Source organism: Sceloporus occidentalis, unplaced genomic scaffold (genome assembly GCF_023333645.1).
Source record: "Sceloporus occidentalis isolate IW3139 unplaced genomic scaffold, rSceOcc1.0.p SCAF_9, whole genome shotgun sequence".
In the NCBI taxonomy this organism is placed as follows: Eukaryota; Metazoa; Chordata; class Lepidosauria; order Squamata; family Phrynosomatidae; genus Sceloporus; species Sceloporus occidentalis.
Window position 1 is genome coordinate 13462172 of NW_028316989.1, and position 16342 is coordinate 13478513.

Sequence of the window (16342 nt, forward strand, 5' to 3'; positions counted from 1 at the left end):
TTGCATACTTGTGCAAGGCTTGTCTGACCTGCATTGTCAGTAATGAATAAAACTTCAGAGGATGGCAATGGCAAACCCTCTCTGAAGAAATTTGCAGAGAAAACCCTATGATGAGTTCACATTAGGGTTGCTATAAGTGTAAATTATTATTTAAGCCAATTTTTAAACCATTTTTTTTTTGTAAGAAAGGGGGAAATTCTTGGCAACGCACAGCATTGTATCCAGGATGTTGAGAACAAGGGAGTGGATTCATCGCTTGCAAATATTTTTCGCCAGAGTAATGCCAAAAAGAGGGATTGCAATACAGAAGCAGAAACCTTAAGGGAAATGACGCAGTCTGTTTTATGCCATCATGAAGATGCACTACTATTCTAAAAGTATGTTTTGTTAGCACAAAGCCACTGAGTTAAATGCTTCTTCCAGGAAGAGCAACTTCAACAGATAAAACAGAACTAGATATCAACTGCAACAAATGAAATATTCTGGAAATTAGATGATTTGATTTGATCTGATCATTTGATTTAGCAGACATGTGTTTTCCTGTTTCTGTGGAGATCAATTGCCTTTAAAAATGTACGTGACAGGTACCCGATCAGGATTTTTGTCACAGATACGTTTATGCATTCAAACGCTGCCTCTGGGACTGCATCCGTACTGCAGAAATAATGTAGTTTGACATCACTTTAACTGCCATGGCTCAGCGCTATGGAAATCTGGGCACTGTAGTTTTGGGAGCCTTTTAACCTTTCAGAGCACTCTGGTGCCATAGCAAACTGCAAATCTCAGAATTCTGTATCATTGAGCCATGGTAGTTAAAGTGGCATCAAACTGAATTATTCATGCAGAGTGGATAAAGCCTGGGTTTTATCTGAAGGGGAGAGAAATATCACCCCCCTAAAAACCGAGAACGATTAACATTAGCAATACAGACTGGAGATTTCAAAGCCAATTTAATGCATTTTCTTAACAGTACCTTATTTTGGCACGACGCAGACTAAGACATTTACCAGCCAAAGGGAATGTTCCAGTAGTTTTAAACAGAGAGCACCATGTAGTTCTTTGGGGAGAAAGCCAAACAATAAACCTGTGAAGCCATCCAAAGAGCACAGAGTAGACCACAACGAAGAACAGGAGGGGATTTCTGAAGAGACAAACTTATATCTTTCCAAGCTGTTCAAGCTGCCCTAAAATGCTCAGTTTAATGCCTTCACACTTTCTCGATCCTCACGGTCAGATGCTGATAGCTGTTCCTCACTGAAACCAAAGGAGAGAAAATGTGTTAAGGATGTAACATAGTGATGGCATGAATGCTACTTTAGTTCCCCAAGAAATGGATCCCAGTCCCAGGAATTTCAATGAATGCCCTCCATTCTCTGGATTACACCCGTTTTGGGAAGTAAGTGATGCCTTTCTCTTTTGTTTAAAGCTCCCTGTTTTACCTTTCCTGCTTGAGGCAGTTTTCCAAATGGGAACCAGAGCAAGAGACGTGTGTGATACATGATACGACTTGAAGGCACACAACAACAGCAACCATTTAGAAGCTTTAGCTAGAGAATGCCATTGCCTCCCCAAACTGCAAATCCAGCATCCCACAGAAGGCAGCTACTGCAGTCAAAGTGGTATCAAAGTGCTAGAAGAGTATAGTGTGAAAGAGATTGAGTAAATTGTGGAAGGTATTCTCTGATGCCTAAAATATGTTAGTGTTTATTCCTGGTTGCAAAGATGAGCGCTTGTGGGCCTGTCAGATTGGAACTTTTTGAGGTTCTCAAGGCTCATTTCAACTCTGATCCATATCCAGAGCCCTTTCACATTACACAACTATAGCACTATGATTCCGCTCCAATTGCCATGGTAACGGCTTATGGAATCCTGGGATCTGTAGGTATTTAGATGCTCAGCCAGAGAGCCAGCTTGTTGTGTTCGATGGTCCCCCAGGGAAACAGACTCGGGTTCTTCTACACAGATTCAAGAGTGATCAGTACATTGCCAATGATGACCCACACATTCAAGGGCTAATCCCTTATCCAGCTGCAGCTAGTCCTCCAACATGTCAACGCAACCCATTTACACTGGCATCTTGGTATGATCGCGTGACAACCATAAAAAGGGGAAAACAATTTCCAAGAGCTGGGTAGGGGAGGGCAAAATATAACAGGAAGGGAACTGTTCTCTCTTAGCTATATTTAGTTTGAGGATGCAACGAAGTGGACATCTACGAGAAACTGCCCAGTGAGACAGAAAGGACAAAGAGGAGAGAGCCATCTGTCACAGATGTCTGCAATATGCAAACATCTACATCTGAATAGCTTCCAAACACAGTATGGGGATTTTTCAGGGGCACCAATGTTCGATTGTTTCAGCAAAAAAGCAAAGAGATTCTTGCGGGACCTTAAAGCCCAAGACATTTTTATTTGCCAGAAGCATTTGTGTACTGTTGTATCTGCTAAAGTGGAAGGATTACGCCAAATACAACTTTGTTCAGCTTTAAGGCGCAGCAGGACTGTTTGCTGTATAGTAAGCGATGCCCACCAAGGAGTAGTTCAGGGAATGAGTGATGGGATTTTGCCCAGACTTTTCTCCCCATCTTTCTGAGAGTTTACTGCTCCAATAATGGATAGGTTTCTCTCTCCATCTGATGTCAGGAACTAACATAAAAGCACAGAAGCCAAGTTGGATGGAAATCTAGATGGCGTAGGAGGGGATACAAAGGAGCCAGAACAAGCAGCAACAAGAAGGAATGTTTCTGGGTCTTTGATGGGAATTCCTTGGGACCTCAAGCGCAAGCCCTGCTCTTTGTGCTAACAGGAGGAAGACAGATCTTCGAAGGATGTGTCTCAAAAAGGGAACCTGGTTCATTAATTATGAATTAAGAGAAAGTCACCTGGAGAAAATAAAGGATAACTTTTCACCCCTCTCCTTAGTTGTTGTTGCTCACAAGTAGCTCTTTAGCTCCCAAAAGACTGTAGGGCCTTATGTAAGACGTTTATGAAATGGATGTGTTTCTTGGGGAAACCCCACAAGGGAAACATCTGCAACCCTTCAAAATGTGTTTGTCGGCGCACTGGCCACCATTATGGAAGCACCTGACAGTGCAACACCATATAGGCTTAGCCTTAAGTTGTCTTCTTTGGTTTCAGTGGGATACACATTCCCTGATAACTCCAAATAGGACTGTAACCTCTGGGGACATCGGTCTCTTTCACAATGTAGAATTGTATCACTTTGATACCATTTGAAATGCTATGGCTCCACTCAATGGGATCCTGGGATTGGTAATTTTGTGAAGTGGTCTGAATTGCCAGCTCCAGTGCCTTAGCAAAGAATAAATCCCAGGATTATGTAGGATGTAACCATGGCAGGCAAAGTGGTATAAAAGTGCTATTGTTGCGTAGTGTGAGAGAGGCCCTAGCAACGGAGGGCAAAAAAGAATGCCAGCCTTTTTTAAAGCAATGGGGCTTTGATACAGTAAAAAGCTGGGCTTGAGATGTGCTTTCTTATAGGTCTTAAGTGATCATTTCTGAGGCTAACACGGTCAATTAATACACTAAAATGAAGAAACCGCTGAGTCAAGGAATGTGAGATGTCAAGGCTGCCTTTCCCGAAAAGTAGTCTGCAAAGATGTGGCTTTAAAACTCATACGGTTTTCCTTTTCCCTTTGCTCAATTTCAATTAGGCCAATTGCTCCTTTTCAATTATGTTTGCTAACAGATTGCACAAACATTTTGTCAGGCTACCTTTTCCCCCCGTTAGTCAGGTATTGAACAAAGTAACTGAAGATCTTCATTTCATTTTGCCGTGAAGATTCCTACTCTTTTTGTTTTCAGTCTTAAAATGAATAGGGAGAGGGACATCAAGTTAGGCGATCCAACCACATTCTCCCCCCAAACTGTCCTGCCGTCCAGGAATTTTTAAGCTTTTTGAAGAATCTGAACCTTAGAAGGAGTGAAATGAGGAAAGTGGGGTGCATCCACAGTTCAAAAATAAAATAGTTTTACACCATTTTAACTTCTATAACTCTTATCCTACAGAATCCTACAGTGAGGCTCCAGAGCTCTCTGACGGACCAGACTGAATACCTCTCACCAATGCTTTGCATGAGTCCCAAACTGGGAAAAAGGTGGATGATGATGATGATGACAGTATAAACTATAAATTTGGACCCACTCCACCCCACGGATCTAGTTTTCCCAGTAGTGTATTTGAATTTGAAGCAATGGGTCACCCATGACCAGCTCAGAGAGTCGGCAATGAAGGCCCATTGTACAGGTTCTGGAGTCAAAACAGCCGCAACCACATGAGTCCTGCCCCATGTGTTTTGGCCTGTTTCTATTGAAATAGCCTTAGGTAGAAACAAGAATCCTGGCGTTTCCACCACTAGCAATCTGTGCTACAAAACAAGTTATAGTTGCAAGGAAAATGGGCAGGGGTCAGGTTGGGGTGGAATCTCCTACCTTTCAAAATTATAAAACGATTAGCTTACATTAAAGACAAACACAGAATGAAGCGCCTCATCAGTTCCATTACCTCTCCTGTGAATTGGTCCTTGTCCTGTTCTGATGAGAGAGTAACTCCTTCTGGGGAAAAAACAAGAGTTGGTTTGTTTTGTTAAAAAGAGTTCTCAAGTCATGCTTGAAACGGCTCACGTTTCCCTCTCTCTTTCATGCATCCTGCAATCCCAGAAAACGAACTGCTTACACCTTCTACCCTCCTGCTTTTTATATCTGGGAAAATGGCTATCTCCCTTAAATAGAGCCACAAAAACCTTCTACAAAGTTTTTCATGGACCAGAATAGCCAGGACTCACTTGAGGCCAGAGTTTTCCAACTCTGGGTACCCACAAAGCCAAATTAAGCATCACTGGAGTTCACAACAGACTATGCTGTCATAAACCAGTTAGTCTCAGCGGTGCTACTAGGTTCCTTTATGCCCTTTTATGCTATAACAAGCCATATCTCTTTGAATATAATTTCTTCTGGTAGGTTGTGTTCTATCTTATGCAACCCCCATCTCCCTCTACAAAGCTCGGAAATGATTTAGTCTTTCGAGATATACTGGTAAAAGAATAATCTTCTATCTCACCCTGATCCTTTCTTCCCGTTGTTTTTTCAGTAATGAAATTATGTCCTCTCTCTTCTTGGCCTGAAAAAAATACAACACAATACAACAAAACAGGCTTGAAATAATGAAATGCACAGAAAGGAATCTGGAGCATACTAGTTGAACCCAGCTCTCCATTGCCTGCAACCCCAACAAACACCATCAGAACCTCATAACTATTTGCACTTGTAAAAAAAGTAAAATGCACAACACAGGTTAACTCCGAGTATAATTTGGCCCTTGCTCTCTTTTATGGTTATGCTTTACTCAAGACTTGTTTTATTCGAGACTAGTAAAGGTTATAGAGGAGAATTATACCAAACCTATATGGGAGATGTGCTTCTGCTCTCCTTTTCAACAATGCTGAAAAGCAGGCACAACTGATCAATATATCCTGCAGCTCTACAGAATAGATTTCTGAGCCAGTGACTTATGATATGCAAAGCTGAGCAGTCTCAGGCTCAACTTTTTACTGCAGACTTATTCCACAGAATATTACAATAATCGGTGAACAGACTCGCTTCTCCTCTTCATCCACTTTCCACAAGGCAGGTTTAATGGATGCTACTGGATGAAATCCATTACATGGTTATTAATTGCAATAAGTAGGAATGCTAGCAAGCAAAAAAAAAAAGTCTGCAAACCTCAGCACTTTTCAGCCCCTCATGCCTCTGGCTTCCTGCCCAGGATTAATATTGAAAGCTTTTTATCCTTAATAAAAATGTGTGTGTGTGTTTGGGGGGGGGGGGGGATGAAATGCTAACATTTTGCTAAATTTACTAAAACACTCTCTAGTTACGAGGCAGCAGCCTTAGCACAATATTGTAACATTAACTAGAGACTGTCAGTTTAATTGGTTTAAGTAGAGAGTAGCATCATTTCTTCCTACCAATCAGCTTAATGGCACACGGATGCGGCGGTGAGTGAGCCAGCATGCAAAAGATGCTGAAGGCGCTTAAGGAGTCACGCCGAGAGCCAATATGGTGTTTCCCCACCAAAATAAAAACAGTCGATTCCCCGTTATATCCCATAAGTTATGTGGTCCCAACCAGTCTAGAACTGACACAGCTGTCATTTCAGGAGGAGATTATGTCCTTTGCTTGCTGCACTCTTAGACAGTCGCTTCCACCTGTCGGCTACCTCTCCTCCTCAGCTGTCCAAAGACAAACTGATTTTGTTTTCAGTATGGCTCCACAGTTTCCTACATGACAGCCATGAGTAATGCAGCTCTAGCTCAGCATTTTTTGATTGCTTCTTTGTCTCCAGTTTTGCTTCTCTCCTCCGGGGTCAATTGGATTTCCCCTACCAAAACAGGGAATCCTAGAGTTGGGACTTCAAGGGCCATTTGTTCAACTCTCTCTCATGCAGCTGCAGCATCCCCTAGAGATGCCCATACAACCTCCATTTAAGGATCTCAAAAGAAGGAGCGTCCACTACCTCCCAAGGCAGTCTGTTCCACTGACTCTGGAAGTAACTCCTAATGTTTAGGTGGGATCTGTTATACTTTGAATCCATTGATTCATGTCTTAGGGGCTGTATAGACCGGCCATTAAAGATGGCATGGGGGCAGACTGGGGGCGTGCTGTCTGCACGACGCAAGCCCCGACTCTGCCCCCATGCCAGTGTGATGTCAAGCGCCGCACCACACGGCAGGCGACATCATGGCACTCCTTTGGCGCTGCGTCCAGATGGTGCAGCACCAAAGGAGCGTAGAAAAGCCACAGCACTAGTGGGTATGGTGCCCTTTCCATGACACAGAAAGGAGACACTTTTTGCAGTTCCTTTTTGCGCCATGGAAAGGCCAGATCGGAGTCATGGTGTGTGGTTGCTGCGGCCCCGATTTGGCATTAAAAGGGGTGACTGAAGGCTGCCTCTTAGTCTCTGAAGCAGTAGAAAATAAACTCACTCCATCTTCTACATGACATCCCTTCAGGTATTTAAACACAGCTATTTAAATACAGAATGCTGAGAATACCATGGTCAGCCAGAAAGCTAAACAAATGAATACTAGAGCAGATCAGGCCTGAGATCTTCCTGTGATCCAAGGGGAACAAACTGAGGCTGCTGTACTTTGGCCACATCATGAGAAGACATGGCTCACTGGGAAAGACAATGCTAGGAAAGGTGGAGGCAATAGAAAGAGGAAAGCTGCGTATTATATGGATAGATTCAACCAAGGAGGCCAGGACCATGAGCGGGCAGGACCTGAGCAGAGCAAGTGAGGACTGGAGGGCTTGATACGTCTCATTCATGAGGTCACCATGACTTGAGGGCATTTAACAATGTTTTTGCCCAATTTTGCAAAACGTTTGACCCTAGGGGCCTCAGGGGAGCCTCCAAAGGTGCTGAAAATCCCCTCCACATCCCTTAGAAGACTTTTGGGGGCACATTTGATTGCCTAGGGGCCACAAAAATGGCCTTTTGGGCTACATGTGTCCCACGAGCCACACTTCGTCCACCCCTGCCTTTAAGGATAGCAAGTTTTGTTTGGCAATGATGCAAAAGAAAACCTGCTAGTCTTTAAGGTGTCACAGGATTCTTGGTGATTTCAGTGCAGTCTTGTCCATAAAGGAGGGAGTGCTTGTTGCTGGGTGGTGTTGGGTTTGCCTGGCAGAACATATTTCTGGCCCCAAAACACTGTCTGAGGAATAGGGTGGTGCTCAGAAATACTGATATGTATGATGCAGCAGGGATGGATTAAAAGAAGACTTAATTTTTTCTCTTTCAGAAGCCGGTTGCAGTAGAAACATTGAAGTGAGGCCATTTCATTCTTTGCAAATTTATGTTTCTAATTCAGGGCACTTGTATGCCTTCCTTCTCTCTCTCTCTCTCTCTCTCTCTCTCTCTCAGATTTACAATTTAATTATCTCAGTTCCTTTTTCTGAAAGAGATAATTAGACAGAAAGCCTTTGAGAGACTGAAGGCTGCATTTCAAGACTCTTGCAAACCCTCCTTCATGATATAAAAATAACTCTATGCGTGCAACGCTAGACTCAAATTCTCATCCCTTCCCGCTTACTTATAAAGAAACAAATGAAATAGTCCAAACCGCAACAAAATGTTTAATTCCGAACTGCAGAGTGAAGCAGTTCCTGGATTCTTAATTACTTAATATATTTTGATTGATGTCAACAAGCAGGGAAACCAGTCTCACCTTCTTAAGGTACTGCTCTTTCAGATCGCTTCTCTCAACTTCAGTTGCTTCCTGGATTTTCTCTTCTTCTCTTTCTAAGTCAAACAACAAAAGGGAAAAAATACTGGATAAATTATGCTAAGATAAAAATGAAGGTTTTTAACAACAATGGCCAAATAATAATAATAATAATAATAATAATAATAATAATTAGCCCAAAAAGAGAACTGCTAAAGAGGATGAAGAAGCAGAAGAATGGAGGCTGGTGTGCTCAGGCAAGAGAGTAATAATAATGTTAAATTATAAGAAGAGTAAGATTAATAATAGTAAGTGTTATTATTACTTTGGTTTCATATTCTACCAGATGCTATGGACTGAAGTTTTGGTCCATCAGTGATTCCTATTCGATCAAAGAATCAGTGAAGTACTATCAAACAATATGGCATGGTGATAATGTATCATCGGATAACTTGGCATCGAAGTCCAAAACTTTGGAGGCAAATGCTGCAGTTGTGCAGTTAAATTCAGTCCTAAAATAGAGATTACAGTCACCGATAGAAGTGTAGGTATCAGAGTTAGAGCAGCTGATATATGCGCTGGGATGGAGAGAAAATGGTGGAAGCACATCTTTGCAAAAACCAGGCTGCATCTATGTGTAAATTGATATATAAATCACTATATGTAAATACGGTCGCATTTGCAACTTTGACTATTGTGGATTTGATTATTTGTGGATTTGCATTTGCGACTTTGACTTCTGTGGATCTGATTATTTGTGGATTTGGTGAATATGTTCTTTCTACTAATGCCTAGGTCCTCCAGTGCAAGGACTCTAGTAATATCTAGGTCCTCTGCCAGAAGTGGACCACTGAGTTGCACTGCAGGACCTAGTTTTTCACTACTAAAGAAAATTCAGCTCTAGGTATTTGTAAGTCAGTGTAAATCTATGGTCAATTTCCAGCAGATGCTGACCACACCGTTGTGTTGGAAGACCTAGAGTTTCCTAAAGAGGCGTTTCCTCATTCATACACACACACACACACACACACACACACACACACATTATTCCATCCTCTGCACTGTTTTGTGATAGTCATATGGGATATGGATTATATGGAGTCAGAAGTTATATGGGATCTGAGTTATGTATGCAGCATAGCTTTTTGACATTGACTGCTTTTTTCTTCTTCAGTATCCAGTGAATAATCTTATCTGTTTTAAAAATCTTAACAATATTGTTTTATTGTTATTGTTTACTGTTATGGTTTATTAGTTATGGTGGGTGGGTGGGGTTTTGGGACATTGTATTTTAATATATTTTAATGTTTTAATGTTGTTAGCCATCTCAATCTCATTGGAGAGGCGGAGTATAAATTTTATTTATTATTATTATTATTATTGCATATACCTGTAGTATTATTTATTTGCAGTTTTTCCACTTTCATGGGGGGACCTGCACTCCAAACCGCAGTGAATGTGGCAGACCCACTGTAGAGATTTACAAATACTTCCCTTTCAGAGGAAAACTAGTACATCAGGGCTGGCAAATTCTTGCTCAGCCCTGTCCCTGCTGTGCTGGCTTTTTACCCGCAGGGACGTTTTGATTTTTGTAAAGGAGAGTATTAAAAAATGTCATCGCTTCCATCGCCTGCAGCAAATATCTTCCTTTGTAGCACCTCAGGTCGGACTTTGCCATCCCAGTCCACTGCTAGTTTTGCAAAGCAGAATTCAGTACATGGTCTGGCAGGAGACCAACGAGGAAATCCTTTGTGCGAGAAGTGTGAAGCATCCGTGATGCGCCTTCAAATTGCTATCAGAACAAATATGGGCAAGGATTCAAATCTGCATCCGGATCTTGGGAAAACTAAGCTGTATACTTACTGTTCAAGGAAGGCCGGGCAGAAATGTCATTTTTCCCTGAAAAGACAAAAGCAAAATATCAGTAACTGAATATGCTCAGAGGATTAATGCCCTCACTCTTTTACACCTGTAGCACCCAATCTCCCCCCTTTGCTAGATTAGGAGTGTTCTTTGCAAAAGCAGCATTGGAAATACACACATATACACGCATGTCCCAAGGCTTTCCAGGGCGGCAGAGAAAGGGAGTGCTCCATTCTCCTGGACCCCTGCCACCCTGGAAATGGCTGCCGCGGGGGTGGTAGTGTTTGCGGGTTTTCCACATTTGTGGGGGTCTTGTCCCCCTAACCCCAGCAAATATGGAGAGCTGACTGTACATCTATATCTATCTCTTGGTGTCTTTTCCTGCCTTGGGGGGGAGGTCCAGTACCGGAGGCGTTGGCGGTGGAGCCCCTTCTGGAACTGGAGGAGCTGCCGCAGCTGAGGATGGAGTAGCGCCTGGGGCTGAGGCGGGACTCGAGGGGCGGCTGGAGGGTAACCGAGTTCCAGAAGGTCTTGGCCAGGGCCACGTCCTTCTCGCTGGAGCCCGCAAAGACCAAAGGCACGCCGGAAACGGCGGTGGACGCGGCCAAGGAGGCCGGGGTGGGCGGCCGAGGCGCCAAGGGCCTGCCTTGCCCTGGCCTGGTCTCCATGGCGACCAAAGCCAGAGACAAAATGGCGGCCAAGGCCAGAGACAACTGCCATGGTGCACAGGCTGCATCCGCACTGGAGAAATAATCCTGTTTGACATCACTTTTACTGCCATGGCGCAGTTTGCATCCACACTGGAGAAATAATCCAGTTTGACACCACTTTGACTGCCATGGCGCACAGGTTGCATCCACACTGGAGAAATAATCCTGTTTGACACCACTTTGGCTGCCATGGCACACAGGCTGCATCTGCCCTGGAGAACTAATCCAGTTTGACACCACTTTGGCTGCCATGGCACACAGGCTGCATCTGCCCTGGAGAACTAATCCAGTTTGACACCACTTTGACTGCCATGGCACACAGGTTGCATCCACACTGGAGAAATAATCCTGTTTGACACCACTTTGGCTGCCATGGCACACAGGCTGCATCTGCCCTGGAGAACTAATCCAGTTTGACACCACTTTGGCTGCCATGGTGCACAGGTTGCATCCGCACTGGAGTAACAAAATGTAGTGCATGTCCTGGAAAAGGAGGACAGCTGGATGCCCTGGATGAAAGTGGGATATAGGTTAAATAATGCAATATTTGGGTGGGAAGAGCAGACCCGTTTTCTGCTCCCAGGATCCTCCATAGCCATACAAACTGATTTTAAAATGAACAAGCCGAATAAAAAATCACTAGCAATCTACCTCTAATTTGGAAAATTGTATTTTATATTAAACACTGCAAGTAGTCTGTTTAAAAGATGAACCCTCCTGGAGTTTTCCAAAGCAATTCACTCTTTTTTTGGGGGGTGGGGGTCAGAAATGGGTATATGCACCTCGAAAACAGCTTTGGAGACATTACTTTGCCTATATGTGTAGTAAAAGGGCATCTATAACTATTTTAAATGAATAACATCTTCCTGAACCTCTTTGTTCACTGCACATCTGTCTTGTTCATTCTGCATTTTGGCTTAGATTCCAATTACTCTGGTGAATTCTAGTTCAAAAACTCTTCTAAGATGATAGATACAATAAATCTAGTCTTTATGGGACTGCAAAGTTTCATTATTTTTAAAATGGCAAACCAATGGATCGTATGATCAAGCGTGCATTAAAAAAAGGGGAAAAAAACCAAAAGAAAAATCCCCATAGATATACCCAAAGTGCTAAAATGACAATGACAAAGCAGGCGCATTAACATTTATAGTTTCCTAAACGCTGCCAAATGCCATCTAATCCTCTCGAATTAATTCTTCTTTGACAATATTTCTCTTCTTAAGCAACTTTATTTGATTCAGCTCAGAATGACTTGTACCGTTCTGGGGTGAAAGAATAGATAGTTTCCCAATCAGGATGGCATTTACAATAGAGATAACCATCTTTCTCCACTTTTTAAAACAATTTTCTCATTGGTGTGAGAATTACACGTTGGGATTTCAGACCTACCAACATTTTGCTGATGAAAATCATGATACATGTAGCCATGCAATGTCAGAGTCCAAATAAGATGGTAAAAGTTATTAATGAAGAAGAACAGATAATCTGGGAAAGGCTGATGCAGTTTGCTTTTGCTTGAATCAACTGGGAACGGCAAGGCTGCCACTCCTCTCCTTTGAATTTACTTTTGCACAAAGAATTCACTTTGCAGCAATTGAATTAAGCTGAGGACAAAGGGGGAATGTGGAAAGAATCTGGGACATTACAAAAGTAGTTGAGAAAATGGGATGAGAGAGGATTAATTGGGACTGTCCCTGCCAACCTGGGAGAGTTGGAGGGGACATAGTTACTGTATATTTCCTATATGACCAAAGCCTTGTGGAAAAATGTATCATGTTGTATGGTAACCCAGGGAGATCAGGAGAAGAATGCATTGATTCATTTTCAATAACTAGCCTATTCCTCAATATACAACCTTGTTGTTGTGTGCTTTCAAGTCATTTCCAATCTATGGCAACTGTATCCCAAGGTTTCCTTGCTAAGTTTCATCAGAAGGCATTCACCATTGCCATCCCTTGAGTGTGAGAAAGTGTGCCGTGTTTCCATGTCCAAGCTGGGATTAGAACCCTGGTCTCTGGAGTCTTAGCCAAACACTCAAACCACTACACCACACAACCTTGGTGAACCCTTATTCTGACTATTTTGCTCACATACAGTGATGCTGGGGTGCTATCTACTATTCTCCCCCTTTTTGCACATCTTGTGCACGTGTTGAAGATTGTGATTATTCTGTCGGCAGACTAGTAGCTTAACACTGAATCTGATATAATGCAAGTTTAGGGTTGTACCATCATTCAACAATGTAAAAATCCCCAAAGCCATGAGGGCAAAAGACAAACCCAAAACTCACAAGTGTGTTTTGGGTGCCTTCAAGTAGTTTCTGACTTATGGCGACCCTAAGGTAAGCCTATCATTAGGTTTTCTTGGCAAGGTTTTGTTCAGAGGGTTGCCAATGCCTTCCTGGAGGCTGAGAGTGTGCGACTTGCTCAAAATCACCCAGTGGGTTTCATGGCTGAACTGGGAATTGAACCTTGGTCTCCAAAGTCGTAGTCCAACACTCAAATCGTGCCATGTTGATTCTCCAGGAGAGCAATACATTCATACAAGGGGCCATCATGCACATGCAAATATTCCAAAATCCAAAAAATCCCTCCAAAATCCAAAACACTTCTAGTTCTAAACATTTTGGATAAGGGAGACTCAACCTGTAATGGTTCTGAAGCTTTTTTTGAGTTGTTTTAGGCCCAGGAGAGCCTTTAAAAAATAAAACACCAAGAAGTATAGTGGAAGTCAGGAGGCATTTTAATTACATAAATATTTCATGCAGCAGAAATGGGGGGGGGGGGATGTGGGGGTCTTCAGAAATGGAACATGGGTTTGTGGGGTCCCCATCTATGGTACAAGCTGGTGCCAAAGCACAAATGGTGTGCTTCCCAAAGCCTTGGTTGCCAGAGTTATTGCAGACAAAATAGTCACCATCTTCTAACCCGATGGGAGGTTGGCCATTTCACCTGGCTGTGTTGTTAGTGATTGTTGCTTTGTCAATCAGCTAACTACACTGCCTGGTAACGCGGCTAATGACAGGCCATTTCAGGTTCACACCTGGCACCTTCATTTCTTCTTCCTTGTAGCTCCGATGTCATTACCTTTTCAGCTGGAGCGCTTCCACCTCCTTTTGAATACTTGGGATCACAGCTCGGAAAGGGTTTGCTGTCGTCGCGTGACTTTGAGTCATTTCCGACTTATGGCAACTCCAAGGCAAACTTATTACGGGGTTTTCTAGCAAGATTTGTTCAGAGGTTTGCCACTGCCTCCCTCAAAGGTTGAGAGAGTGCAACTTGCCTGAGGTCACCCAGTGGGCTTCATGGCCAAGCGGGGAATCAGACCTTAGTCTCCAGGGTCATAGTCCAACTACGCCACACTATGGTTTTGTGGATTTTACAGTGGACCCTCCACATTCGCTGGGTTTAGGGGCACAGGACCCCCATTCTAGTGAAAAAACTGCAAATAAAAAAAACACTACTTTCTTACTTGAGAGACCCAATCTCTAGGAATCTCTAGGTCCTCCAGTGCAACACTGTGGTCAACATCCACAAACATTGATCATAGAATTATGCTGGAGGACCTACAAATGCATACAGAAGTGTTTTCTCTAGCAATTTCTAAATCCTCCAGTGCAATTTGTTGGTCAATTTCCAGCAGAATTTCTCTGGAGGACCTCCTAGGGATTCCTAGAGAGAACATATTAGTCAAATCCCCAAATAATAAAATACTGCAAAAGTCAACACTGCAAAAGTGGAGAGCCAACTGTACTGGGGTTTTCAAATCCTCCACCCCTCCAACCTCTTATCCTTTTGGACAATTTTTTATTGTGAACTGATATGGATTTTTTTAAAATGAAAAGTGGTATATAAATGATGCAAATAATTTAATGGCCCCTCTGCATTATAAATAGTAGGAATGCACTGGGAAGGCTATGGCCACTGCAGTGATAAGACTTTGCAGTAAAATCCTAATAGACAGCCACACTACAAATCCCAAATGAACCACAGATGCCTGGACACTGTCTGAATTGATTCTTTCGCCCAACAGCATCCTTTAAAGTCCTCTTGTCTTGATGGCCGATGATGAGCCAGTGGCGTCCCAGACGGAACAGGATATTTTGCACAAAGACAACCATTCTTTGGATTCATGCAAGGAAATGGCTCTCCGGATGTTTCTTTGCAGGGGAATGCCACGCTTTGTTTTGATGACAGTGAAGCTAGTGATTGCCAGGAGAACACTACAATCAGCTAACTACACTGCCTACAAACCAAACGTTACGTTTGCAGGGTCCCAAACCTGGAAAAAAAGCCATTTTGAAAATATATTTATTAACACGGACAAATCTCGACATCTACTAATAAACGCACACACTTTATTACAACTGTAACAAAACAAACACATGGAAAGAAGGGGAAAATTGACAACAAAAGCTCAAAATAAAACCACAAATAACCAATATTTGACTTCCAATCTCCACCGAAGTTGGTCTTATAATACAATATATATTTCCCGTTCTCTGTTAACAACTTGTATATTAATTCCTCTTTCCTGATCACTTATATATCAGGGTTGTTTCTTCTTATAGTGGCTTCTGATATTATCTCTGTCTCATATTCACTATTAAGTAATACTTATTACTGGAAATGATCACTTTAAAGAAGAGTGTAATGGTTTTGTAATATCGCCATGACCTCATTTAACTCTTATAAATTACTTTGCTATTTACAGATAAATAAAGAGGATGCATTAGCAGTTATACATCATTTTAACTGCCATGGCTCAATGCTATGGAATTCTGGGATTTGTAGTTTTATGAGATATTTAGCCTTCACCTGTCGACATATGGAAACCCCACGAATTTCAGTTTTCTTAGGCAAGGAATCCTCAGAAATGGTTTTGCCAGTTCTTTCCTCTGAAATAGAGCCTACAGCACCTGCTTTTGTTGGCGATCTCTCATCCAACTACTAACCAGGACTGACCTGCTTAGCTTCCAAGATCAGAAAGGATCTGGTGCCTTTAGGATGCCAAAGTCCTATGGCTACTCTACAGAGGTTTAATGTTCTTTGGGTGATTTTGGGGGGCTATAGTCCAAATATGTCCCCCCAAAACTGAATTTTCCAAGTGTAGCTTTAGTACAATACTGATAATTTGTCAATAAACTGTCCTACATCTCAATCCTCTTGGTCTTTGATTTCAATCTTTTAAGGACTGAACAGCAGCAATGTAATCGAAATCAGGGCTGGAAAATAAGAAAGCTCACCTGTTCCTTGTGCACATTACACAATACTTCCAAAATGGGACCAGGCACTGAATCTGGAAAGGAAACTGTAGGATTAATCTATAAGAAGCTTACCTTGCAATCATAATCCCAGCGGTGAAGCCTTGCCTTGATCATTCAAATACAACAATTAGAACAATTTTAGAAGACCTTGAAGAAAGACCCAAAAAGCCCCTCCAAGTCTTTTCCATAATCTGCATTTCAGACTCTTAATGCTGCAAATCCCATCAAATATATAAAGAGGGTTATTTCTAA

The 16342-nt window shown here is 42.4% G+C and overlaps 1 protein-coding gene across 1 annotated transcript; it reads right to left on the bottom strand.

Moving 5' to 3' along the window:
* Positions 1-954: 954 nt before the first annotated feature.
* Positions 955-10779, bottom strand: HOATZ (HOATZ cilia and flagella associated protein). Its single transcript, XM_089538231.1, has 6 exons — positions 10518-10779; positions 10112-10147; positions 8252-8325; positions 5080-5139; positions 4525-4574; positions 955-1254 (listed from the first exon to the last, which is right to left on the bottom strand). The coding sequence occupies exons 1-6, from the start codon at positions 10777-10779 to the stop codon at positions 1194-1196; spliced, it is 543 nt and encodes a 180-aa protein (XP_089394357.1). The 3' UTR covers positions 955-1193.
* Positions 10780-16342: the final 5563 nt, after the last annotated feature.